The 20,957-nt window shown below is 43.3% G+C and overlaps 1 protein-coding gene across 1 annotated transcript in view; it reads right to left on the bottom strand.

The window, feature by feature from the left end:
• Positions 1-221: 221 nt before the first annotated feature.
• Positions 222-20,957, bottom strand: part of PITPNA (phosphatidylinositol transfer protein alpha) — an 88,557-nt gene continuing 67,821 nt past the window's right edge. Inside the window, exons 10-12 of the mRNA XM_069761338.1 lie at positions 18,729-18,851; positions 17,186-17,252; positions 222-618 (exon numbers count right to left, since the gene is read on the bottom strand). Coding sequence (XP_069617439.1) covers positions 17,205-17,252; positions 18,729-18,851 — 171 coding nt within the window. The 3' untranslated portion in view covers positions 222-618; positions 17,186-17,204. The remainder of the gene's footprint in view (positions 619-17,185; positions 17,253-18,728; positions 18,852-20,957) is intronic.

Consider the following 20,957-nt stretch of genomic DNA (forward strand, 5'->3'; position numbering starts at 1 on the left):
GTCAAGACCAAAATGAAATTGGATTGTCTTACCATAACATAAACCGAAAGATTTGCAATTATTTACATCATTGTGACATAAACCAACAGAACCTAAGATTATAAAACATAAGAATACTTCTGCTATAGAGGTCCTCAGTTCATACAGAGCTTTAGATATCTTGCAGGTATAATGGGATTTGTGGTACTAATGATACTAGTACCTTCCCCCAAAAAACGAGATCACTGTTTTAAATAGCAATTCATGTTTCAAATAAGTAAAACAGTATTTGCAATTCACAATTATCACAAGACATTTTTTTTCTTCCTAAAAGAGACATTTAAATTAAAGAGGAACTCCGTAGATTCTCTGGGGACAATGAAAATATAAGAGCAGAGGGCTTTGTTAATACAGTATATACACAATGCACCTGAGGAGTGAGCTCCTTCATCGCACGGGTATGAGAATCAGCGTTTGCTTGTTATAGGACTACAAGCTCACAATATTACAGAGTGCCTAGAGTAAACTACAAGGGAGGGTCAAATCTTTTGCAAAAACAGGTAGTGGACTTGATCTAGAAGTGAGCCATCCATCAGGACCAGAATACAGGATGTTCCTGTCCATCACTTCAGTTCAAAACTGAAAGGGAAAAAAAATAAAAAAATCACTTATTAGTCAACAATGGAAACCGCTAATATTTGGTATATGGCATACAATCATTTAATGTGGACTTTACACAAGTTTGGGCGTGTTAACCTGGCCACATTATGGTATATTGGCTGCAGAGCTGATTAAAAGATAATGAAAGTGAGAAATTAAAAAAAAAAAAAAGGATTTTTGTGTACTCACCGTAAAATCCTTTTCTCCGAGCCATTCATTGGGGGACACAGACTGTGGGTGTATGCTGCTGCCAATAGGAGGCTGACACTAAGTGATACAAAAAAAGTTAGCTCCTCCCCTGCAGTATATACCCTCCTGCTGGCTCTCAGCTAACCAGTTCGGTGCAAAAGCAGTAGGAGATCAATAACAATATATGAGCGTATAGCATGTCATATTCTAAAAAACAAGCATAAGCTAATAACAGAGTGGGAGCTGTGTCCCCCAATGAATGGCTCGGAGAAAAGGATTTTACGGTGAGTACACAAAAATCCCTATTTCTCCTTCGCCTCATTGGGGGACACAGACCGTGGGACGTCCCAAAGCAGTCCCTGGGTGGGGACAACAATAGATCAGGCCCTGTGTAACCGCTACTTACAAGTGCGCCACCGTGGCCTGCAGAGTCCGCCTGCCCAGACTCACATCTGTGGAAGTGTGGGAATTATAGTGCTTCAAGAATGCATGCGGACTGGACGAATCCGCAAGCTTGCAGGCGTGCCTTGCTGACGCCTGGTGCCTAGAACCCTTGATAGACAGGGAGATAGGCTGACATCTAGCACGGAAGGACTCCTGGATGGTGAAAAGAATTCACCATGTTATCATGGTCGATGAAACGGCTAAACCCTTCCTGAAAATGTTAGGAAGCCTTCCTCTACCGTCAGGAAGCCCAAATAAAATGTCCAACCTTCAGAAGGACGCTGTCCTCAAGACGTACCTACTCAGAGCACTCACTTCGTCCAGAATATGGGGGATCTTATTCCATTTTGTGGACTGGAGCCAAAAGAGATGAGGGAAGAACTATGCCCTCATAACAGTGGTAATACAGTACCACCTTGGTAACAAGGGATGGAGATGGCCTGAGGATAACATTGCCTCGAAGGTAATAAGGGAAAAAAGTCTGAAAGAGCAGAGAAGCTAGCTCCGAAGACTCGTCAGAGTGAGAATATCGCAGAGGAGAACGGGACGACTTTCCCTGATAGTAAAGTCTGCCCGGATGAAAAAGGAGCCTACTGTAAGGCTCCTAGGAATAATAAGGTCCAAATGATGTAACGGTATGCGATAGGGAAGAACTACGTGTGAAAACTCCCTGTGAGAAAGTCCCTACTTGCAGTTGTGCTGCGATACGGCGAGAAGATACTAGCTCCGCAAACAAAAAATGGACGTGGTCAGTGCGGATCTCTGAGGATCACTGGGGCCCCTTTCTGCTTCCGAAAGGCTTTCGGAAGCAGTGGAAGGGGAGTTATGGAAACTGGTACCACGGCAGAACCAGAGAATGGAGAGCGATGGCTCTTGGATCTCGAGGCCGAACCACGAACTCGAGTACATTGGCCTTCAGTCTGGATGTCATCCCACCTACAACTGGAGAGCTCCAGTAAAGACAGATCTGATGGAAGACTTCGGGGTGAAGTTCCCACCGACTTGAGGCGGAACCCTGACGGCTGAATTTGTTTGCCGTTCAGAGTTCTACTTCTGGGATATATACTGCCGAGATCACCGAATAATAGACTTCGGCTCATCAGAGAAAGGGAGGTACCTCGGTCATGGCGCCTGATCGTGGGTACCTGCTAGATGACTGACGTAAGGCACCGCCGTAGCATTATCCAATTGAATTCGGATAGGGTGACCCGCCAGAAGGCAGTGGACCTGATGTAAGTACTGTTCGGATCTCCAGAACAATGATGGGGAGAAGAAGACTGGCATTGGTAGTTACTAATAACCATTGAACCGGGAGAAAGGCCCTGGATAAAGAAGGAGCTCAGAGACTATTGTCTGAAAGTCTATTTGACTTGCTGAAAACGAGCGGAGCGAAGGAAACCGCTTCCATTGTCGTCACCATTTTTCCTCAGAACTCTCTTAGCAAATCGAATGAAATGAGGGGGTGAGTAATCAAGTCCTCAGAACTCTCCTTGCGCGAGCTCGCTGTTGAAGGGCCATGACCTTGTCTCGAGGAAGAATTACCATCCTTCTAGAAGTGTGCAGGATCATCCTCAAAAAGGATATCTGCTGGGCTGGAAATGAGGAGAACTTGTCTAAGTGTAGCTGCCAGCCCAGGAGATAAGGTATGGCAAGAGATATAGACGACTCAGCGTAGTCCTGGAAGGGCAGCTAGACAGACCAAACAGGGCAGGACGAGCACGCCTCTAGAGTGCAAGAGAAACATGACATCCGCCATGACCCGAGCGAACACTCTGGGTGCGGAAGCAAGGCCAAAGGACAAGGTTGTGACTTAAAAATGCTGTTGACGAATGGAAAGGCGAAGGAATTTTTGCAGAGGGCAAGCAACCCGAATGTCGATGGATGCCGGAAACTGCACCTTTTTCTGTTGAAGTAATGGCTGAGCGGAGGAACTCCATCCAAGAAGGAGGACCATGTCAAAGGTTGTTAGAAGTTTGAGGTCCAGGGTCGATCTTACTTTTCGTTCCCCTGTTTGGAACCAAGATCCCTTAGATCTAGACTGTGCTGGACAATCCTTATACAATCCTTTGTCAGTCTCCCGCTCAAAGGATTTGATTGGCCAGCTGTTGCTGGTGTGAATCAAGGTAGTTAAGGTCTCCAGCCAGGAGACCATTGCTCTAGCAATCCATGCGGCCGCTAGGGAGGATAGAGCGCTGGACTCGAAGCCGCAAGACGGAACGAACCAGATTTGCTATCTGACAGTCCGTGGTATTTTTAATTGATGACCCATCAGGTAGGGATACTGGTAGGAATACCACAGGAGATTCTACCCGGTTAATCTGCCCCATGGCAGAATATGCGGCTGCATCCAGCAGGTCATAGTCTCTTGCCATCTCCTCTTTTCACGGTGCAGAGATAAAAATTAGGAACCCTCGATCCATCAACCTCTTAACAGGGAAGTGGAGAGGAATTGTCCGCCATCTTGCATCATCCACTAAATAGTGGTGATGCAGAGGGGGGAGCTCGTACGCCAAAAAGGGTGCCTCTATATGTCCACAGAGTACAGGTCTCCAGGTGGACAGGACAGGTTGTCTGGCGTTAGACCTGGATGCAGAAGAGGAAACATGGAGACGACACTCCGTGTACTCGTCTGTTGATGGTGTGGGGAGATCGGTGCCCTTTAAAGGACCCGTCGCCCTTAAAAAACAGGCCAGGCATGGCATCCCACGTAGAGGCTTCTGTCCAGTGAATCGCTTATCCGAATTGAATGGCAAATGCTCTCGAGGGAGTTTAGTCTCTGAAGCTCTGGCAAGCTCAGGCAACATCCAATCCATATTCAGAGCCTTGTTGTCATCAAATCATTGGTGAGGGAGCAGGAAACTTCCGTTTTCTAGATGCCTGTATGTTTCTAGACGCCTGCACGTTTCTAGAATACTTGCGGCCCCTGCTAGCCGACGGCTCCCATGTAGGATAGGGACCATGTATATTGGTCCTGCGAGCACTCCAAACACAGAGGGTACACAGAGGGATTCAATCTCTTGGTCAGAGAACCATGGATTGGTCAGTGAAGAAGTCCACTAAGGGAAATAGAGGATAAAGCTGGGTCGGCGGCGGAGGGCTCCTCGGACTGATCAAGCGCCTTTAAGACCAGGAAATACTGGTCATGCGCCTTTAAGACCAGAGAATACTGGTCATGCGCCTTTAAGACCAGGGAATACTGGTCATGCGCCTTTAAGACCAGAGAATACTGGTCATGCACCTTTAAGACCAGGGAATACTGGTCATGCACCTTTAAGACCAGAGAATACTGGTCATGCACCTTTAAGACCAGGGAATACTGGTCATGCTGCTTTAAGACCAGGGAATACTGGCCATATGCCTTTAAGACCAGGGAATACTGGTCATGCGCCTTTAAGACTGGGAATACTGGCCATATGCCTTTAAGACCAGAGAATACTGGTCATGCACCTTTAAGACCAGAGAATACTGGTCATGCGCCTTTAAGACCAGGGAATACTGGTCATGTGCTTTTAAGACCAGGAAATACTGGTCATGTGCCTTTAAGACCAGGTACTTCCTTACCCGGGTACTGATGTAGAGTCGATGTGCCCCTTTAATGCAAAAATACTGTCACCCCAGTGTGAGCTGGCCGGGTGGACCAAGATGGCCACCGGGAGCTGCAGAGTTGATAAAATCTCGCAGAGAGCGAGAAGCGCCAATTTGGGGGGCGGAGCCACAGACACGATGTTGAATAGGCCCAAGCCGGGGCCTAAATTTCTGTAGCCGGCGGGCGACACCAGCGGGGCGTTCCAGGCAAGACTTCCAGGATGCGGCCTACAAATCGGCCGAAGCCGGGGACTAAATTTTTGCAGCCATCCAGAGCGTTACCTCAGAGAGGTGGGCCACAGGGAAGTGGCTGAGGCTGCCTGTCAGCATGTGAATATCCCACTGAAGATGGATCCACTCACCATTGGTGTGCGTCCCGGCATGGAGCCGCCGCGGATGTGGGTTTCAGCGCTGTTCTGTGCAGCGTGGACGGTGCAGGGATAAGCCTCAATCCATCATCCCTTTGTTAGGGAGGTGGAGAGGACCCGTCCGCCTCCTTGTGCCATCCGCTTTCACAGTGGTGGGACAGTGGGGGCTGCTCGGACGCCATAGAGAGGGGCCTCTGTACAGCCACGGAGTTCAGTCCGGGTGGACAGGGCCAGTTGTCCGGCATTAGGCCTGGCTCCAGGAGAGGAAACATGGAGGCGACACTCCATGTGGTCGCCTGCTGCTGGTGTGGGGAGATCAGGACCATGAAAGGAACCGTCGCCCCTGAAGAGAGCTCAGGCATGGCTTCCCACGTCGCAGGAAAGGGTACGGGGAGGTATACTCGCCTGTTGATGGTTCGGGGGAGATCGGAACCTTGAAAGGAACCGTCGCCCCCTTCACTCCGTTAATTAAAAAATAAAAATTTACAGAAAAGTAAACAATAAAATAAAAACGTTGGGGTCTGAAACAGACCCATGTGCCTCCTACAGACACTAAGCAAGAACTGGTTAGCTGAGAGCCAGCAGGAGGGTATATACTGCAGGGGAGGAGCTAACTTTTTTTGTATCACTTAGTGTCAGCCTCCTATTGGCAGCAGCATACACCCACGGTCTGTGTCCCCCAATGAGGCGAAGGAGAAAAATAAAAACCAAGACTAGATTCACCTCTGGGAGTGGTTTACTTTTTACCCTGGATGACACTGCCCAATCATAAGCAGAAATGATTTCCTCGCAGATCTCACTGCTTGTCATTTACTTGAATTGCAAGTGTGGGAGGGGAGTAAACAGAGGTGTGCGCCATTACAAACGCCTCTGTATCTGGAGCGCTCATCCCACGGCACTGTCAGTGCCGGAGAAGGGAAAGTGGGGCAGTGCAGTGCTGAGATATGAGAGCTGTAGATACTGAAATACATTGTAATGACGCACAGATCTGCTCTATTCCCCTGCCCCACTGTAATCACCGTAGGTTCCAGAGGACAGATCAGTGAGGAGTTTGACTATCTCAGACATCATGCATGGGTTCCTTTTTTGACCCATGGATGATGCCTCCTGCTTATGACTGGTCAACAATATGCAGTCAAGGAAAAAAAATAAATAAATGTCCATTCACGTTGAATTCATGCGACCGTATTGGCATCTCTTAGATTTAAAAAGTCACGTAGTTTATTTACTGCTCCACTTTTTTCGCTCTGCTGTTCTGTTAGGTCAAAAATGACCGTTTTTGAAATTCTATAATGTTATAAAAATTCAGCGTGTGATTCTGAGACTTGAGGCTCCCTGACTTTTCGTCATTAGGGGGGTACTCTCTGTGGGAAATTTTTTTTTTTTTTAATTTTTGTTTATTTGGTACAATTTTTTTTACACTTGTACTGTTCGGTCAAAAATGACCGATAGGCCTTTATTCAGCTCTCCAGACAATTTTTGACAAAAATAAAGGTGCTATCACCTCATTTTGAACTATATATTGCATCTACTACTATTTATCAATGTATCTGACTACTTTTGGTCAGAAAAGATTTACACATACCAACATTTTCAAGTTGCGATACAGCCGACGGATTCGCTTCCAGTATAGCTATGCGCAATTTATTTCACTGGTTTTTATTTACCCTGCTGTTCATATAGATCTAGTTCCATTCAGTTGTCAACATTTCATATTGTAAATCATGATTTTCTGATTTTCCATGTGTTTGCTGGTTGTACAGTATTACACTGTGCAATGCTGTCCTAAGCAGAATTCACATAAAGTGTTGTACTGTGAGCTTTTTCCTGCTGCAGGGTGGTGTCTGCTCTGATCTTATCTGTAGACAGATAACATAGCAGTGTAGAGTTTCAGTTCAGCTGGAGACAACACAGAGTGAGCAGAGGTTCAGACGTCAGAGCTCTGAAGTCCCATTTTTACAGGTATGTTACAGATAAATTATTCTTTTATTCTAAAATTATTCAATATTCTCACTGCTGTGATAAAATGGATGATAGGGGGTTAGCATTAGGGTTGTGTAGACTCAATGTCTGCTTATGAGTACATATTCTCACTGCTGTGATAGAATGAGTGCATGCCTCATTTTTGTTTGCGACGCTCCAGCACCATAATCACAGGGCATATCTCAATGTGTGACGGGACGTTATTGTGTGTATTGTTGCGAAATTGTTTTGATTTTTTTTTTGTCATTCATTGTTTATGGATATATTTTATTTTTTCATTCAACAGTGATGCCTTACAGCATGAGAAGAAGACACTTCACCCAAGCTGAATTGGAGGAGTTTATAAATGACTCCGATACAGACGAGGATGTTAGGTCCGGTCAAAAATGACTGGGAACAGTATAAGTGTATAAAAAACAACGTTTTTTGCCATTTTATAGAGAAAAAAGCTTTTTTTTTTTTTTTTTGCCTTTGAAAAAAGTATATCTACATAATGTTTGATATTATTACTTATAGTTAACATTTAGATCAAGATTTTTTTTTTATCTGCAAAAATAATCAATTTTTACAAAAATCGAAAAAATACCATGTTCCCTTTTGGATATAAAAAAAAATATAAAACAAGCTTTCTATTTATTTTTTTTTCTGGTATTTGAACAACCATCTTCACAAGCAATATAATAGTGCAAAAACTGTTTTAAAAAAACCACTTAGATTAGCTAAAAATGATTATTTTATAAGGACGGTCAAAAATGACCGGGAACAGTACAAGTGTATGTGAAATCTAAACAGAACAGCAGGGTTATGGGATGTCCACTTTACAGATATTTTTTTTATAATTATTTTTACTTTATAAACATTAGTGAATACAAAAACAGGGTGACTAATAAGTGGAATACAATAAATGTTAATATATTGTCATGAATAATTAACACAATACCAGAACAAATTTGTACTTAGAGGAAGAAAAAGAATCAAAGGTTAAAATTTCAACAGGCTGGATTGTCTTATATGTGTAGTGTTGTGATGCAGGATTTAAATAGTGATCAACATAATAAAGGTTATTTGGAGTCAAAAACTGTGGGCTAGGCGTTGGGAGGTCTTGCTTTGCTACTAGTGATGAGCGAGTATACTCGTTGCTCGGGTTTTCCCGAGCACGCTTGGGTGGTCTCAGAGTATTTGTGACAGCTCGCAGATTTAGCTTTTGTTGATGCAGCTGCATGATTTACGGCTGCTAGCCAGCCTGAGTACATGTGGGGGTTGCCTGGTTGCTAGGCAATCCTCACATGTAATCAAGCTGTCTAGTAGCCGCAAATCATGCAGCTGTGGCAAGGAAAACAATCTCCGAGCAGTCACAAATACTTGGAGGCCACCCGAGCAATGAGTATACTCGCTCATCACTAGTTGGTTTATTTAGGTTGGGGACATGGTGGTCCAGTGATTCCATATTTTGAGGAATTGTGGGAGTATGATTCTCCAAGTTGGGAGTTACTCAAAGAAAAAAAATCAGGATGATTTTTAGTGTCCATCCTAAATGAATGGGTTTCCTCCGGGTTCTCCGGTTTCCTCCCACATTCCAAAGACATACTGATAAGGAATTTAAATTGTGAGCCCCATCGGGGACAGCGATGATAATGTGTGCGAACTGTAAAGCGCTGCGGAATATGTTGGAGTCATTTAAAAATAATGATTATTATTATTAGTGGAGGTGTTTCTTGCTTTCAGTGAAGTGAGATCAGGCGTTTAGCGGCTCCTAGTAGGAGTGCTACCACGTTGTGTTTTTTGATGGACAGGATAGCAAAACTTCTGACAGGGTTAGAGTATGAGTAATTAAGCCTAACTTTTGTAAGGTCAATATAATCTCCTCCCAAAATTTTATTATTTTAGGGCAAACCCAAAGATATGGGAAAGGGTGTGTTCTACATCTCCAACATAAGTTAGTTTCTGACAAACCAAAGTGGTGTAAAAGTTCTGGGGTTCTAGAACGAGACAAGATTTTATACAAGTTTTATTGTCCAAAAAGTGCATCTGGAGAAACTATGGGAATTAGATAGTAGAAAAAAGGAGGAGAGACAGTCCACTACTAAAAGGTACAACTTTATTATAATATAAACAAGACACATATGAGATCAGAACCCGTTAGGAGTAATTACATAATAGATGTTGAATGATGAGGAGAAAAAATAACCATCACCCAGATGTGATAGAGACCAGTGCAGACCCAAATGTAAAGAGACAGGGTAAACAAGCCACATAAAGGTACCTTCACACATAACGATATCGTTGCAACGTCACGCTTTTTGTGACATAGCAACGATCCCGCTAACGATCTCGTTACGTGTGACAGCGACCAACGATCAGGCCCCTGCTGGGAGATCGTTGGTCGTGGGGAATGATCAGGACCTTTTTTTGGTCGCTGATCACCCACTGTCATCGCTGGATCGGCGTGTGTGACGCCGATCCAGCGATGTGTTCACTTGTAACCAGGGTAAATATCGGGTTACTAAGCGCAGGGCCACGCTTAGTAACCAGATATTTACCCTGGTTGCCATTGTAAAAGTAAAAAAAAAAAAAAAAAAAAAAAACAGTACATACTCACATTCTGATGTCTGTCACGTCCCCCACAGCGGTGCTCTGCTTTGCGGCCGGAGCTGACACAGTCAGTGCGGGAAGCTGACGGCGGGGTGCGTGACAGACATCGGAATGTGAGTATGTACTGTTTTTTTTTTTTACTTTTACAATGGTAACCAGGGTAAATATTGGGTTACTAAGCGCGGCCCTGCACTTAGTAACCCGATGTTTACCCTGGTTACCCGGGTGCTGCAGGGGGACTTCGGCATCGTTGAACACAGTTTCAACGATGCCGAAGTCGTTCCCCTGATCGTTGGTCGCTGTAGAGAGCTGTCTGTGTGACAGCTCCCCAGCGACCACACAACGACTTACCAATGATCACGGCCAGGTCGTATCACTGGTGGTGATCGTTGGTAAGTCGTTTAGTGTAACGGTACCTTAAAGAGTCGCTGACTGCTTTATCATTAATCCACTATGGGACTCAGAGGGCTGCAATCCCCCACTGAGAAGCAGCAGAGAGCGGTTCGGTGGTAAGTTGCTAATAAGGTATAACCTGCATGTGTTTGCACAATGCACCCTCTGCAGACAATAACGTCTGGGTGATGGTAATTTTTCCTTCTCATCAGTCAACATCTATTATGTAATTACTCCTATCAGGTTCTGATCTCATATGTGTCTTGTTTATATTATAATAAAAGTTGTACCTTTTAGCAGTGGACTGTCTCTCCCCCTTTTTTCTGATATCTATTTTAAGTCTATACTACACCTAAAATTCATGGGGATATTTAGCACACTGTAGCTTTACGTCTAAAATGCATTATTGGAGATTCTTTGCGGGAATTAGATAGTATAGAGCCCACTTCTGTGTCAGATAGGGATATATTTACGATAGTTCTTTTTCCCAAGAGAGCAAATAAGTTGGTTTGGGGGAAGACAGCGTTGCCATCAGATGGTTGTATAGTTTTGAGATAATGGTTAAAAGGTGAAGAGACCGAGTAATTGGGTAAACCAGACCATAGGTTGAAAGGGTCTGAGTATTTAGAGTTTAGAAAATACAGTATAGTAGATATAGGAACATGTGCTGAAGGGGCTGAAGTGGGGGAAAAGGCTTTTTCTTTCAACCTCTTAATGGATAGAGTTGTGGAAGTGATGCCATCACAATGTGCTTCAGAGGGGGGCATTGCCTCCATCCAGATATACCTGTGAGCGTTCCTTCCTAGAAGAAGGTATTCTATCTTTGTTTTATCGTCCTTCTTTGAGTTAGTGAGTTTCAACCACCGGCACAGGCGAACTGCTTTATAGTAGATTTGGATATCTGGGGGCCCGATGCCACATCGCCGAGAGAGAAGATTATATGGAAGTCTTGATTTTTTTAAAATTTCCAAATAAAATTGAGAGATGGTCTATTTAACTGAGGAAAAGAAGGACGATGGGGGAGGAGGAAGGTTTGTGTCTTATGGGATGCATATTTAAAATGCATAAAATGTTGGAACGTATATAAAGTTTTAACTATATGTTTCCTACTCATCCAGGACAGGAGGGGCAAGTTGTAAAATCTTAGAAGAGATTTGATATTTTCTAGTAGGGGTAGAAAGTTGTTTTGGTACAAAGGGTTATTGGTGATCGTAATCCTGAAAAGGGCCATTTAAAAGGGGTTGATTTTTGTAAGTAATGTATGTCTGCCGAGGGTGTAGTGATGTTAAGGGCTTCCAAATTTTCAAGGTTAATCTTGAAGTTGGACAGCTCACCTAACGTTTTAAGGGTTTTCAATAATTTGGGAAAGACTACTTTGGGATTCAACAGCATTAGGAGTAATTCATCAGTGAAGGCTGCAGGTATATGTTAATTTTATAATTGTAATACCTTGAATGTCAGGGTCTTGTCTGATTTGTTGTATTAAGGCTTCCATGACCAGGGTAAAGAGGGAGGGAGAGGGCACCCCTGACATGTTCCATTTTGATTGGTAAAGCTTTGCGATAGGATGCCATTTACTCTTATCTTTGCTCAGGGGAACGAGTAAAGTGAGATGATGGCGTCTATAAGTTTAGAAGGGAATGCAAACCTTTCCAAAGTATATGCCATGAAGCACCAGTTTATTCTGTCAAACGCTTTTTCTGCATCAGTTGCACTTTACCTCTATTTAAACAGATGCGTTGGGGATATGATTTTGTTGCACTTAATAAAATATACAGTGCCCTGAAAAATTATTCACACTCCATGAACTTTTTCACATCCAGAAACTTAATTGCATTTTATGAGATATAACAACACAAAGTAGCAAGTTGACAGTGAAGTGTAAAAGAAATGATGCATGGTTTTCGAATTTTAAAAATATAAATCTGAAAATTGTGCCGTGCATTTGTATTCAGCCCCCTGTAGTCCTATACCCATAAATAAAATCTTGAGTGACCAATTGCCTCCAGAAGTCACGTAATTAGTAAACCGAGTCCACCTGTGTGTAATTTATTCTCAGTATTTGGCTACCGTCACACTAGCAGTATTTGGTCAGTATTGTACATCAGTATTTGAAAGCCAAAACCAGGAGTGGGTGATAAATACAGAAGTGGTGCATATGTTTCTATTATACTTTTCCTTTATTTGTTCCACTCCTGGTTTTGGCTTACAAATACTGATGTAAAATACTGGCCAAATACTACTAGTGTGACGGCAGCCTAACTAAAGCTGCTCTGTGAAGGCTTGTTAGAGAAAATTAGGGATCAAACAGCATCATGAAAGCCAAGGAACACAACAGACAGGACAGGGATAAAGTTGTGAAGAGTAAAGCAGGGTTAGGTTATAAAAAAAAAAATAGCCCAAGCTCTGAACATGTCATGGAGCACTGTTTAATCCATCTTCCAAATTTGAAAGGAGTATGGCACAACTGCAAACCTACCAGGACGTGGTTGACCATCTAAATGGACATCCCAAGCAAGGAGAGCACGGATTAGACAAGCAGAAAAGAGGCCCATGGTTACTCTGGAGGAACTGCAGAGATCCAGAGCTCAGGTGGGAGAATCTGTCCATTTGTCTTCTTTCCACTCTGCTATAAAGGCCAGATTTGTGGAGTATACGACTGACATTTTTGAAAGCAAGCCATGAGAAGTACAGTTTGAAAAAAACCCATGTAGGGGGCACAGCTAGCACGTGGAAGAATGTGCTCTGGTCAGATGAGATCAAAGTAGAACTTTTTGGGCTAAACGCAAAACACTAAGTGTAGCAGAAAACTAATTCTGCACTGAATACCATTCTCCACTGTCAAACAAGGTCAGAGTTGATGGGAAGATGGATGGAGCTAAATACAGTGCAATCCTGGAGTAAAACCTATTAGAGGCCGCAATAGACTTGAAATTGGGGCGTAGGTTCACCTACCTGCAGGACAATGACCCTTAATATACTGCCACAGCTACAATCGAATGGTTTAGATGAAAGGATATTCATGTGTGTGAAGGGCCCAGTCAAAGTCTAGACTTAAATCCCATTGGGAACCTGTGACAAGACTTGAAAATTGCAGCTTACAGATTCTCTCAACCCAATCTCACTGAGCTAGTTTTCAGAATGGGCAAAAATTTCTAGATTTACAAAGCTGGTAGAGACAAACCATCACCACTCTAGACTTGAAGCAGTAATTGTAGCAAAATATGGTCCTGCAAAGTATTGATTCAACAAGGGCAGAATACAAATGCACATCACAATGTATAGACATAGATTTTTTTTTTTTAAATATTTTGAAAATCATGTTTCATTTTCTTTACATTTCACAAATACTTGCTACTTTGTTTTGTTATATCATATAAGATGCCAATAAACTACATTTAAGCTTGTGGATGTAACGTAAAAAAAAATGTGGAAACAGCCATGGGGTATGAATACTTTCTCAAGGCATTTTAAGTATTACAAGTTCTCCTCCTTTACACGTCAGTACAGCCTTCCTCAATGATGTAGGTGAATGTGCCCAGACGTGTCGATCAGTCTTCTCCAAATGAAAAACACTGCTCATGGGAGAGTCGTTTTTAACTGGAGGTTGATGGACAGGTCTGGTAACGTGCTCCGGCATCAGAGAACAATTTTAGGCAGGAGTGCGGTGAAGTTTGTAAGGCCGGCCAAAAAAAATCATGTTCTCAACACACTTCGTAACACAAAGAAAAAACAAGTCTTTTAAAGTGAAACTGTGTGGATTTTAAAGACAATCTGTCAATAGGTTTTTGCTACCCCATCTCTGAGCAGCATGATGTAGGGGCAGACACCCTGATTCCAGCGATGTGTTACTTGCTGGGCAGTTTGCAACAGTTTTGATAAAATCGCAGCTTTGTTTTCTGCAGGTCTACCAGTTCCCTGTGCATATTGTGCAGAGGCAGAAGGCTGCCAATCAGTGATGGGGCAGAGTAAGAGAGAGCTTATGAATATGGAGGACTACCTGGCAGCAGGTTTACTAGTCCTCTATTAATAATTTCTTGTTCATAAGACAGCGATTTTATATAAACTTCCACAAGCAGTATAATCCCACCCCACCACTGATTGTACAGGCAGAGAGCTGTAAATCCATGGAGTGAGCAGAATTTTCCAGTATCAGTACTCCGAGAACTTGTAGCTCTACAGCAGATAGTGATTTTAATTCAAAACAAGAGCATGCAACCCAGTAAGACTAAGCGTCTCCGCAAGGTAAATAGACGTGCTGCGGTCTATAAAGACGAGCCGCATGTGCGTATACGCAGGTCTGCCACCTGCGTTTTTGTACGCATAGTGGATATGGGATTTCATAAAATCCCCTCCACTATGCTGTAACATCTGGATGCTGCAGATTGGACGCTGCGGCTGTAGACAGCATCCAATCCGCAGCAAATACGCCACATTGAAACATACCCTGACAGGGTCCCTTAACCCCCTTACCAACATAGGACATCATATGCCAGTTCCTTGAAGTTGATGTGCAATCATTCTTAGATTTTTTTTTTTTTAATTTAAGTGAAAAAAAAAAAAAAAACGAAAAAAACCCCCATAAAAGTATGGTACTACCCATACGGTCCTGGAGAATCATATTGGCAGGTCAGTTTTACCATACAGTGAACATATTAAAAAAAAAAAAAAAAAAAACAATTGCGAAATTGCACTTTTTTGTAATTCCACGCAGTAGGATTTTTTCCCCCTGTTTTCTAGTACACTATGTGGTAGAATTAATAGTGTCATTCAAAAGTACAACACTCGTCCTACAAAAAAAAAAAAAAATCAAACCATCAAACAGCTATACGGACGGGGAAAAAAAACAAAAACCTTATGGCTCTCAAAAGAAGGGGAGGAGAAAAGAGAAAAAAAATGGCCAAGTTGTAAAGAGGTAATTGTAATTCAAATAACTTTTCAGGTTAAGATGACCTTTTTTTCAGGTGTACATTATTTCTGGTTATCATACGACTAATTTACACCAGTTTTTCCAGCTGTTGGCTCTCTCAAATTTGCAAGAGACTCTGAGCTGGTGGGAGGAGATGAACTGAATGACGATTTCTACCTTACACTGCTCAGCACAGAGAGATGGATTCCTGCTCTACTTTCCATTTTAGCACACAGAAAAACAGCCAGCATAAAGGACATTATACAGCAGCTCTGAGCGGTCTAGATGCTCATGTGAGTTAAAAGACTTGTTGGGAAGCTCAGTAAGATCTTTGTGTTCTGTGTCCGTTTTCTTTCTATGCTCCACAGCCCCCTATCCATAGAGTCTGTGTAAATGACACTGCTGTGAGCAGGCCATCTGTCTGTAAAGGTACCGTCACACTAGACGATATCGCTAGCGATCCGTGACGTTGCAGCGTCCTCGCTAGCGATATCGTCCAGTGTGACAGGCAGCAGCGATCAGGCCCCTGCTGTGCTGTCGCTGGTCGGGGAAGAAAGTCCAGAACTTTATTTGGTCGCTGGACTCCCCGCAGACATCGCTGAATCGGCGTGTGTGACACCGATTCAGCGATGTCTTCACTGGTAACCAGGGTAAACATCGGGTAACTAAGCGCAGGGCCGCGCTTAGTAACCCGATGTTTACCCTGGTTACCATCCTAAAAGTAAAAAAAAACACACTACATACTTACCTACCGCTGTCTGTCCTCCAGCGCTGTGCTCTGCTCTCCTCCTGTACTGTCTGTGTGAGCGTCGGTCAGCCGGAAAGCAGAGCGGTGACGTCACCGCTCTGCTTTCCGGCCGCTGTGCTCACAGCCAGAGCAGGAGGAGTGCAGAGCACAGCGCTGGAGGACAGACAGCGGTAGGTAAGTATGTAGTGTTTGTTTTTTTTTACTTTTAGGATGGTAACCAGGGTAAACATCGGGTTACTAAGCGCGGCCCTGCGCTTAGTTACCCGATGTTTACCCTTGTTACCGGCATCGTTGGTCGCTGGAGAGCGGTCTGTGTGACAGCTCTCCAGCGACCAAACAGCGACGCTGCAGCGATCCGGATCGTTGTCGGTATCGCTGCAGCGTCGCTTAGTGTGACGGTACCTTAAGAGTAAGAGCGAGTTGAGCTGTTTTTTTGTTTGTTTTTCTTGTTGATTGGACGACAAGTTCAGAACGCGGCTTGGTGAGGATGAGAAGAAGTGTCTTATAAGTCAAGAAGGAAGCCGATTTCTCTGATAAGCTATTTTACAAAGTTTCATATATTAGCCTGTACTATTGATTTATCAAAACTTTGGCAAATGTACAGTTCAAGGATTTACCAAGTTTTGTTTTTTTCCCCCCTCTTCCTAGCGGACAACTAAATTAGAGCATAGGAGGTAAGTAGACCTTTTATTTCAGGTGATGTTGAACAGGAAAAGTTTTTTAGGCTGTGTGCACACGTTGCAGATTTCCAGCGGATCCGCAGCGTTTCTTCCGCGCAGAAACGCAAGTGATTTACAGTACAATATAAATCAATGGAAAAAAAAATGCTGTGCTAATGGTGCGGAAAATTCCGCATGGAAAAAGCAGCGGATTAAAAGAAGGAGCATGTCAATTCATTCATTCTTGTAGATTGTGAGCCCTCGCGGGCAGGGTCCTCTCTCCTCCTGTACCAGTTGTGACTTGTATTTTTCAAGATTATTGTACTTGTTTTATTATGTATACCCCTCCTCACATGTAAAGCGCCATGGAATAAATGGCGCTATAATAATAAATAATAATAATAATAATAATAATAATAATAATAATAATTCATTGTGCGGATCTGCAGCATTTTTGCACCAACTCCATAATAGAAATCCGCAGGGGTAAAAACGCATGAAATCCGCACAGAATCCGCAACAAAAACGCGCAGATTTTGACCTGCGTTTTCTGCCACAGAAAATTCCACAGGCAAATCCGCAATGTGTGCACATACCCTTACATTTGATCTTTTCACACCTGGTAGCTGTACTCAACCCAAAACCAGGATGGAAGCGATACACCTAATATACTTACTGAACTCAGTACTTTAATGCTAGTCATCTGCTGCCACCATGCCTTTCACTGGATCTTTCTCCCGCATCTAAAATTGAAACATCAGAATATTTATGGATTTAGTTAATACAAGAATAAACAATCTAAAAACATTGTGTTTAATCTAGTCAGTGAATACATTCGGAAGCAAAGATAATTATTATAATTTCTCACATTTAACAGTAAGTTGTACTATTGCATTGATCTTGCTTTATAGTATTCATCAATAACCACCACACAAAAAAATGAAATGAAAAAGTATTCTGATCACCTTTTTAGTCATCAGTCAGGGTTCTGGCGTTTCTACTCTTAGGGACCATTTCAACACACTGGTCTAAATTTCTAAGCCTGGCATATCAAATGCTGGTCTATGTTGTAGTGATTCATGGAAAATTTATTAAAAGGAACTCATCATTAGGCGCATTTGGAACTAACTGTCAAGAAATTAAATTTACCCAGTCTTGTAATAGCAATCATTAATAGGACACTCAGTCAATACAGATCCCTCACCATTAGTATGTATACTGGGATATAAAGAAGATCTGAGCATTATTATTATTATTATTATTATTATTATTATTTATTGTTATAGCGCCATTTATTCCATGGCGCTTTACATGTGAGGAGGGGTATACATAATAAAAACAAGTACAATAATCTTAAACAATACAAGTCATAACTGGTACAGGAGGAATGAGGACCCTGCCCGCGAAGGCTCACAATCTACAGGGCATTGATGAACATGGCAAAAAAGCGGTAGCACGCATGTTATACATGGCCAGGAAATTGATAGCCCAACATTGGTTATCAGAGCAGGCGCCCACAGTAACAGAATTTATAAATAAAATTAAATTGGCTATTAAATCTGGAACAAAGTATAAACGGTATTTGAAAAGGCAGGCCATCTCCAAATCCGAAAAATATGGTCTCCATGGATTAATGGCTCTGGCCTTGCATCTAGAGAACTGCAATGATTTGGACTAGGTCTGTTTTGATTTATGTATAGATTTCATTTCATTTAAATACAATATATCTCACAATGGGCATCTTTACTCATGTATATAACTGTACCAAACCAAGATCTGGATTCCCCATTAATATTGTTAGGATAGTGGTTATTCATATTGCAAGACTTCTAATCTGCTGTGGACAGAACTGTGAAATATTTATCTTTAGATGTTATGTTTAAAAGGGTGACATATTGTGGGGGGCTAGAAGAGGGACTGGGTCCGTTTTATGGTTGTGCCAGAAAAATTATTTTAATAATAGAAAAAATTGATTTAACCCCTTCATAACCACTGTTGGAGAGATTGGCACCAGAATTTAATTGGGAGTTAACTTCAACTTCTGTTAGAGGCAGGTTCCGGCTGTATAACACAGGAGGTACACCTACAATAATATGTCCTGGGGCAGAAGGGGTTACTAGAGATGGGAATACGGAAATATGATTCTGGATAAGATGAAAAGGGTAGCATCAGGCAGAAGAAATCCAAGGGTCATTCTCTAGAAAAGTAGAAACACCAACCTCATCCAGCTCTTTCTTGGTTTCATCCTCCATCCTGCGAATGTCCTCCATTGTTAACTCCACCCACCTGTCCAGCCAGCAGAAAAGCTGCCGATGAAAATTCGTAAACAATCGCCTCTCTTGCTGAAAAAAAGAAAAGAAAAAAAAAAGAAAAAACAAAGCAAAGATAAAAAATATTGCACTCAATGGGAAGGAAATCCATTGTTAACAATGTGCAATATGATTTGGGCTGCCCTGGTCAGACATCCAGTATGGTCCGCAGTGGGAGTCCGTCTTCACTTCTGCACCCGACATCATCACTGCATCTGGTGCTTACTAGGTCACGCAACGTAAATTTAAAAAAAAAAAAAAAAACACTGTGTAAAGAACATCAAGAGGTCCAAAAAGAAAAAGGAACATCCTAAAATAGGATTTCACCATGCATAAACCTGTATTATCAGGGCAGATAAACAGATGCCAGAAGGTTTCTGGCAGCGGCTTATCCTCCTCTCCCTATTGAGCATACACGGAAGCTTAGCCAGGTGCAGTGTCCACGTGTATAGGTGGGTAGGAAGAATAGGGATTTTTGTGTACTCACCGTAAAATCCTTTTCTCCGAGCCATTCATTGGGGGACACAGACCGTGGGTGTATGCTGCTGCCAATAGGAGGCTGACACGAAGTGATACAAAGAAATTTAGCTCCTCCCCTGCAGTATACACCCTCCTGCTGGCTCTCAGCTAACCAGTTCGGTGCAAAGCAGTAGGAGATCAATAACAACATATGAGCCTTCCTTTTACCGTCAGGAAGCCCAAATAAAGCGTCCAACCTTCGGCTGGACGCTGTCCTCGAGACGTACCTACTCAGAGCACTCACTTCGTCCAGAATATGGGGAGCTCATTCCATTTTGTGGACTAGTGCCGAAAGAGATGAGTTAAGTACTATGCCTTCATAACAGTGGTAATACAATACCACCTTGGTAACAAGGGATGGGGATGGCCTGAGGACAACATTGCCTTGAAGGTAATAAGGGAAAAAAGGTCTGAAAGAGCAGAGCAGCTAGATCCGAAGACTCGTCAGGGTGAGGATATCGCAGAGAAAAAAGGGCGACCTTCCCTGATAGTTAAGTCTGCCCAGATGAAAAGGAGTCTACTGTAAGACTCCTATACCATTAAGGTCCCAATGATTTAACGGTATGCGATAGGGAAGAACTACGTGTGAAAACTCCCTGTGAGAAAGTCCCTACGTGCAGTTTTGCTGCAATAAGGCAGGAAGATACTAGCTCCGCAAACAAAAATTGACGTGGTCAGTGCGGATCTCTGAGGATCACTGGGGCCCTTTCTGCTTCCGAAAGGCTTTCGGAAGTAGTGGAAGCGGAGTTATGGAAACTGGTACCACGGAAGAACCAGAGCATGCAGTGCGATGGCTCTTGGGTCTTGAGGCCGAACCACGAACTCGAGTACATTGGCATTCAGTCTGGACACCATCCGATCTACAACTGGAGAGCTTCAGTGAAGGCAGATCTGATGGAAGACTTCGGGGTGAAGTTCCCACTGACTTGAGGCGGAACCCTGACGGCTGAATTTGTTTGCCGTCCTGAGTTCTACTCGTGGGATATATACTGCCGAGATCACCGAATGATAGATCTCGGCCCATCAGAGAACGTGAGGTACCTTGGTCATGGCGCCTGACCGCAGGTACCTGCTAGATGATTGACGTATGGCACCGCCGTGTCATTACCCAATTGAATTCGGACAGGGTGACCCGCCAGAAGGCAGTGGACCTGCTGTAGGACTACCGTTCGGATCTCCAGAGCAATGATAGGGAGAAGAAGACTGGCATTGGTAGTTACTAATAACCATTGAACCGGGAGAAAGTCCCTGGATGAAGAAGGAGCTCAGAGACCATCGTCTGTTTGACTTGCTGAAAACGAGCGGAGTGAAGGAAACCGCTTCCATTGTCGTCACCATTTTTCCTCAGAACCCTCCTTGCGCGAGCTGCCTGTTGAAGGGCCATGATCTTGTCTCGAGGGAGAATTACCATCCTTCTGGAAGTGTGCAGGAACATCTTCAAAAAGGATATCTGCTGGGCTGGAAATGAGGAGAAATTGTCTAAGTTTAGCTGCCAGCCCAGGTGAGAGGGTAAGCATAGTCCTGTTAGGGCAGCTAGACAGTCGACCAAACAGGGCAGGACGAGCACGCCTCTAGGGTGTAAGAGAAACATGACATCCGCCATGACCCTTGCGAACACTC

The sequence above is a fragment of the Ranitomeya imitator genome, chromosome 3 (assembly GCF_032444005.1).
Source record: "Ranitomeya imitator isolate aRanImi1 chromosome 3, aRanImi1.pri, whole genome shotgun sequence".
NCBI classification, from domain to species: domain Eukaryota; kingdom Metazoa; phylum Chordata; class Amphibia; order Anura; family Dendrobatidae; genus Ranitomeya; species Ranitomeya imitator.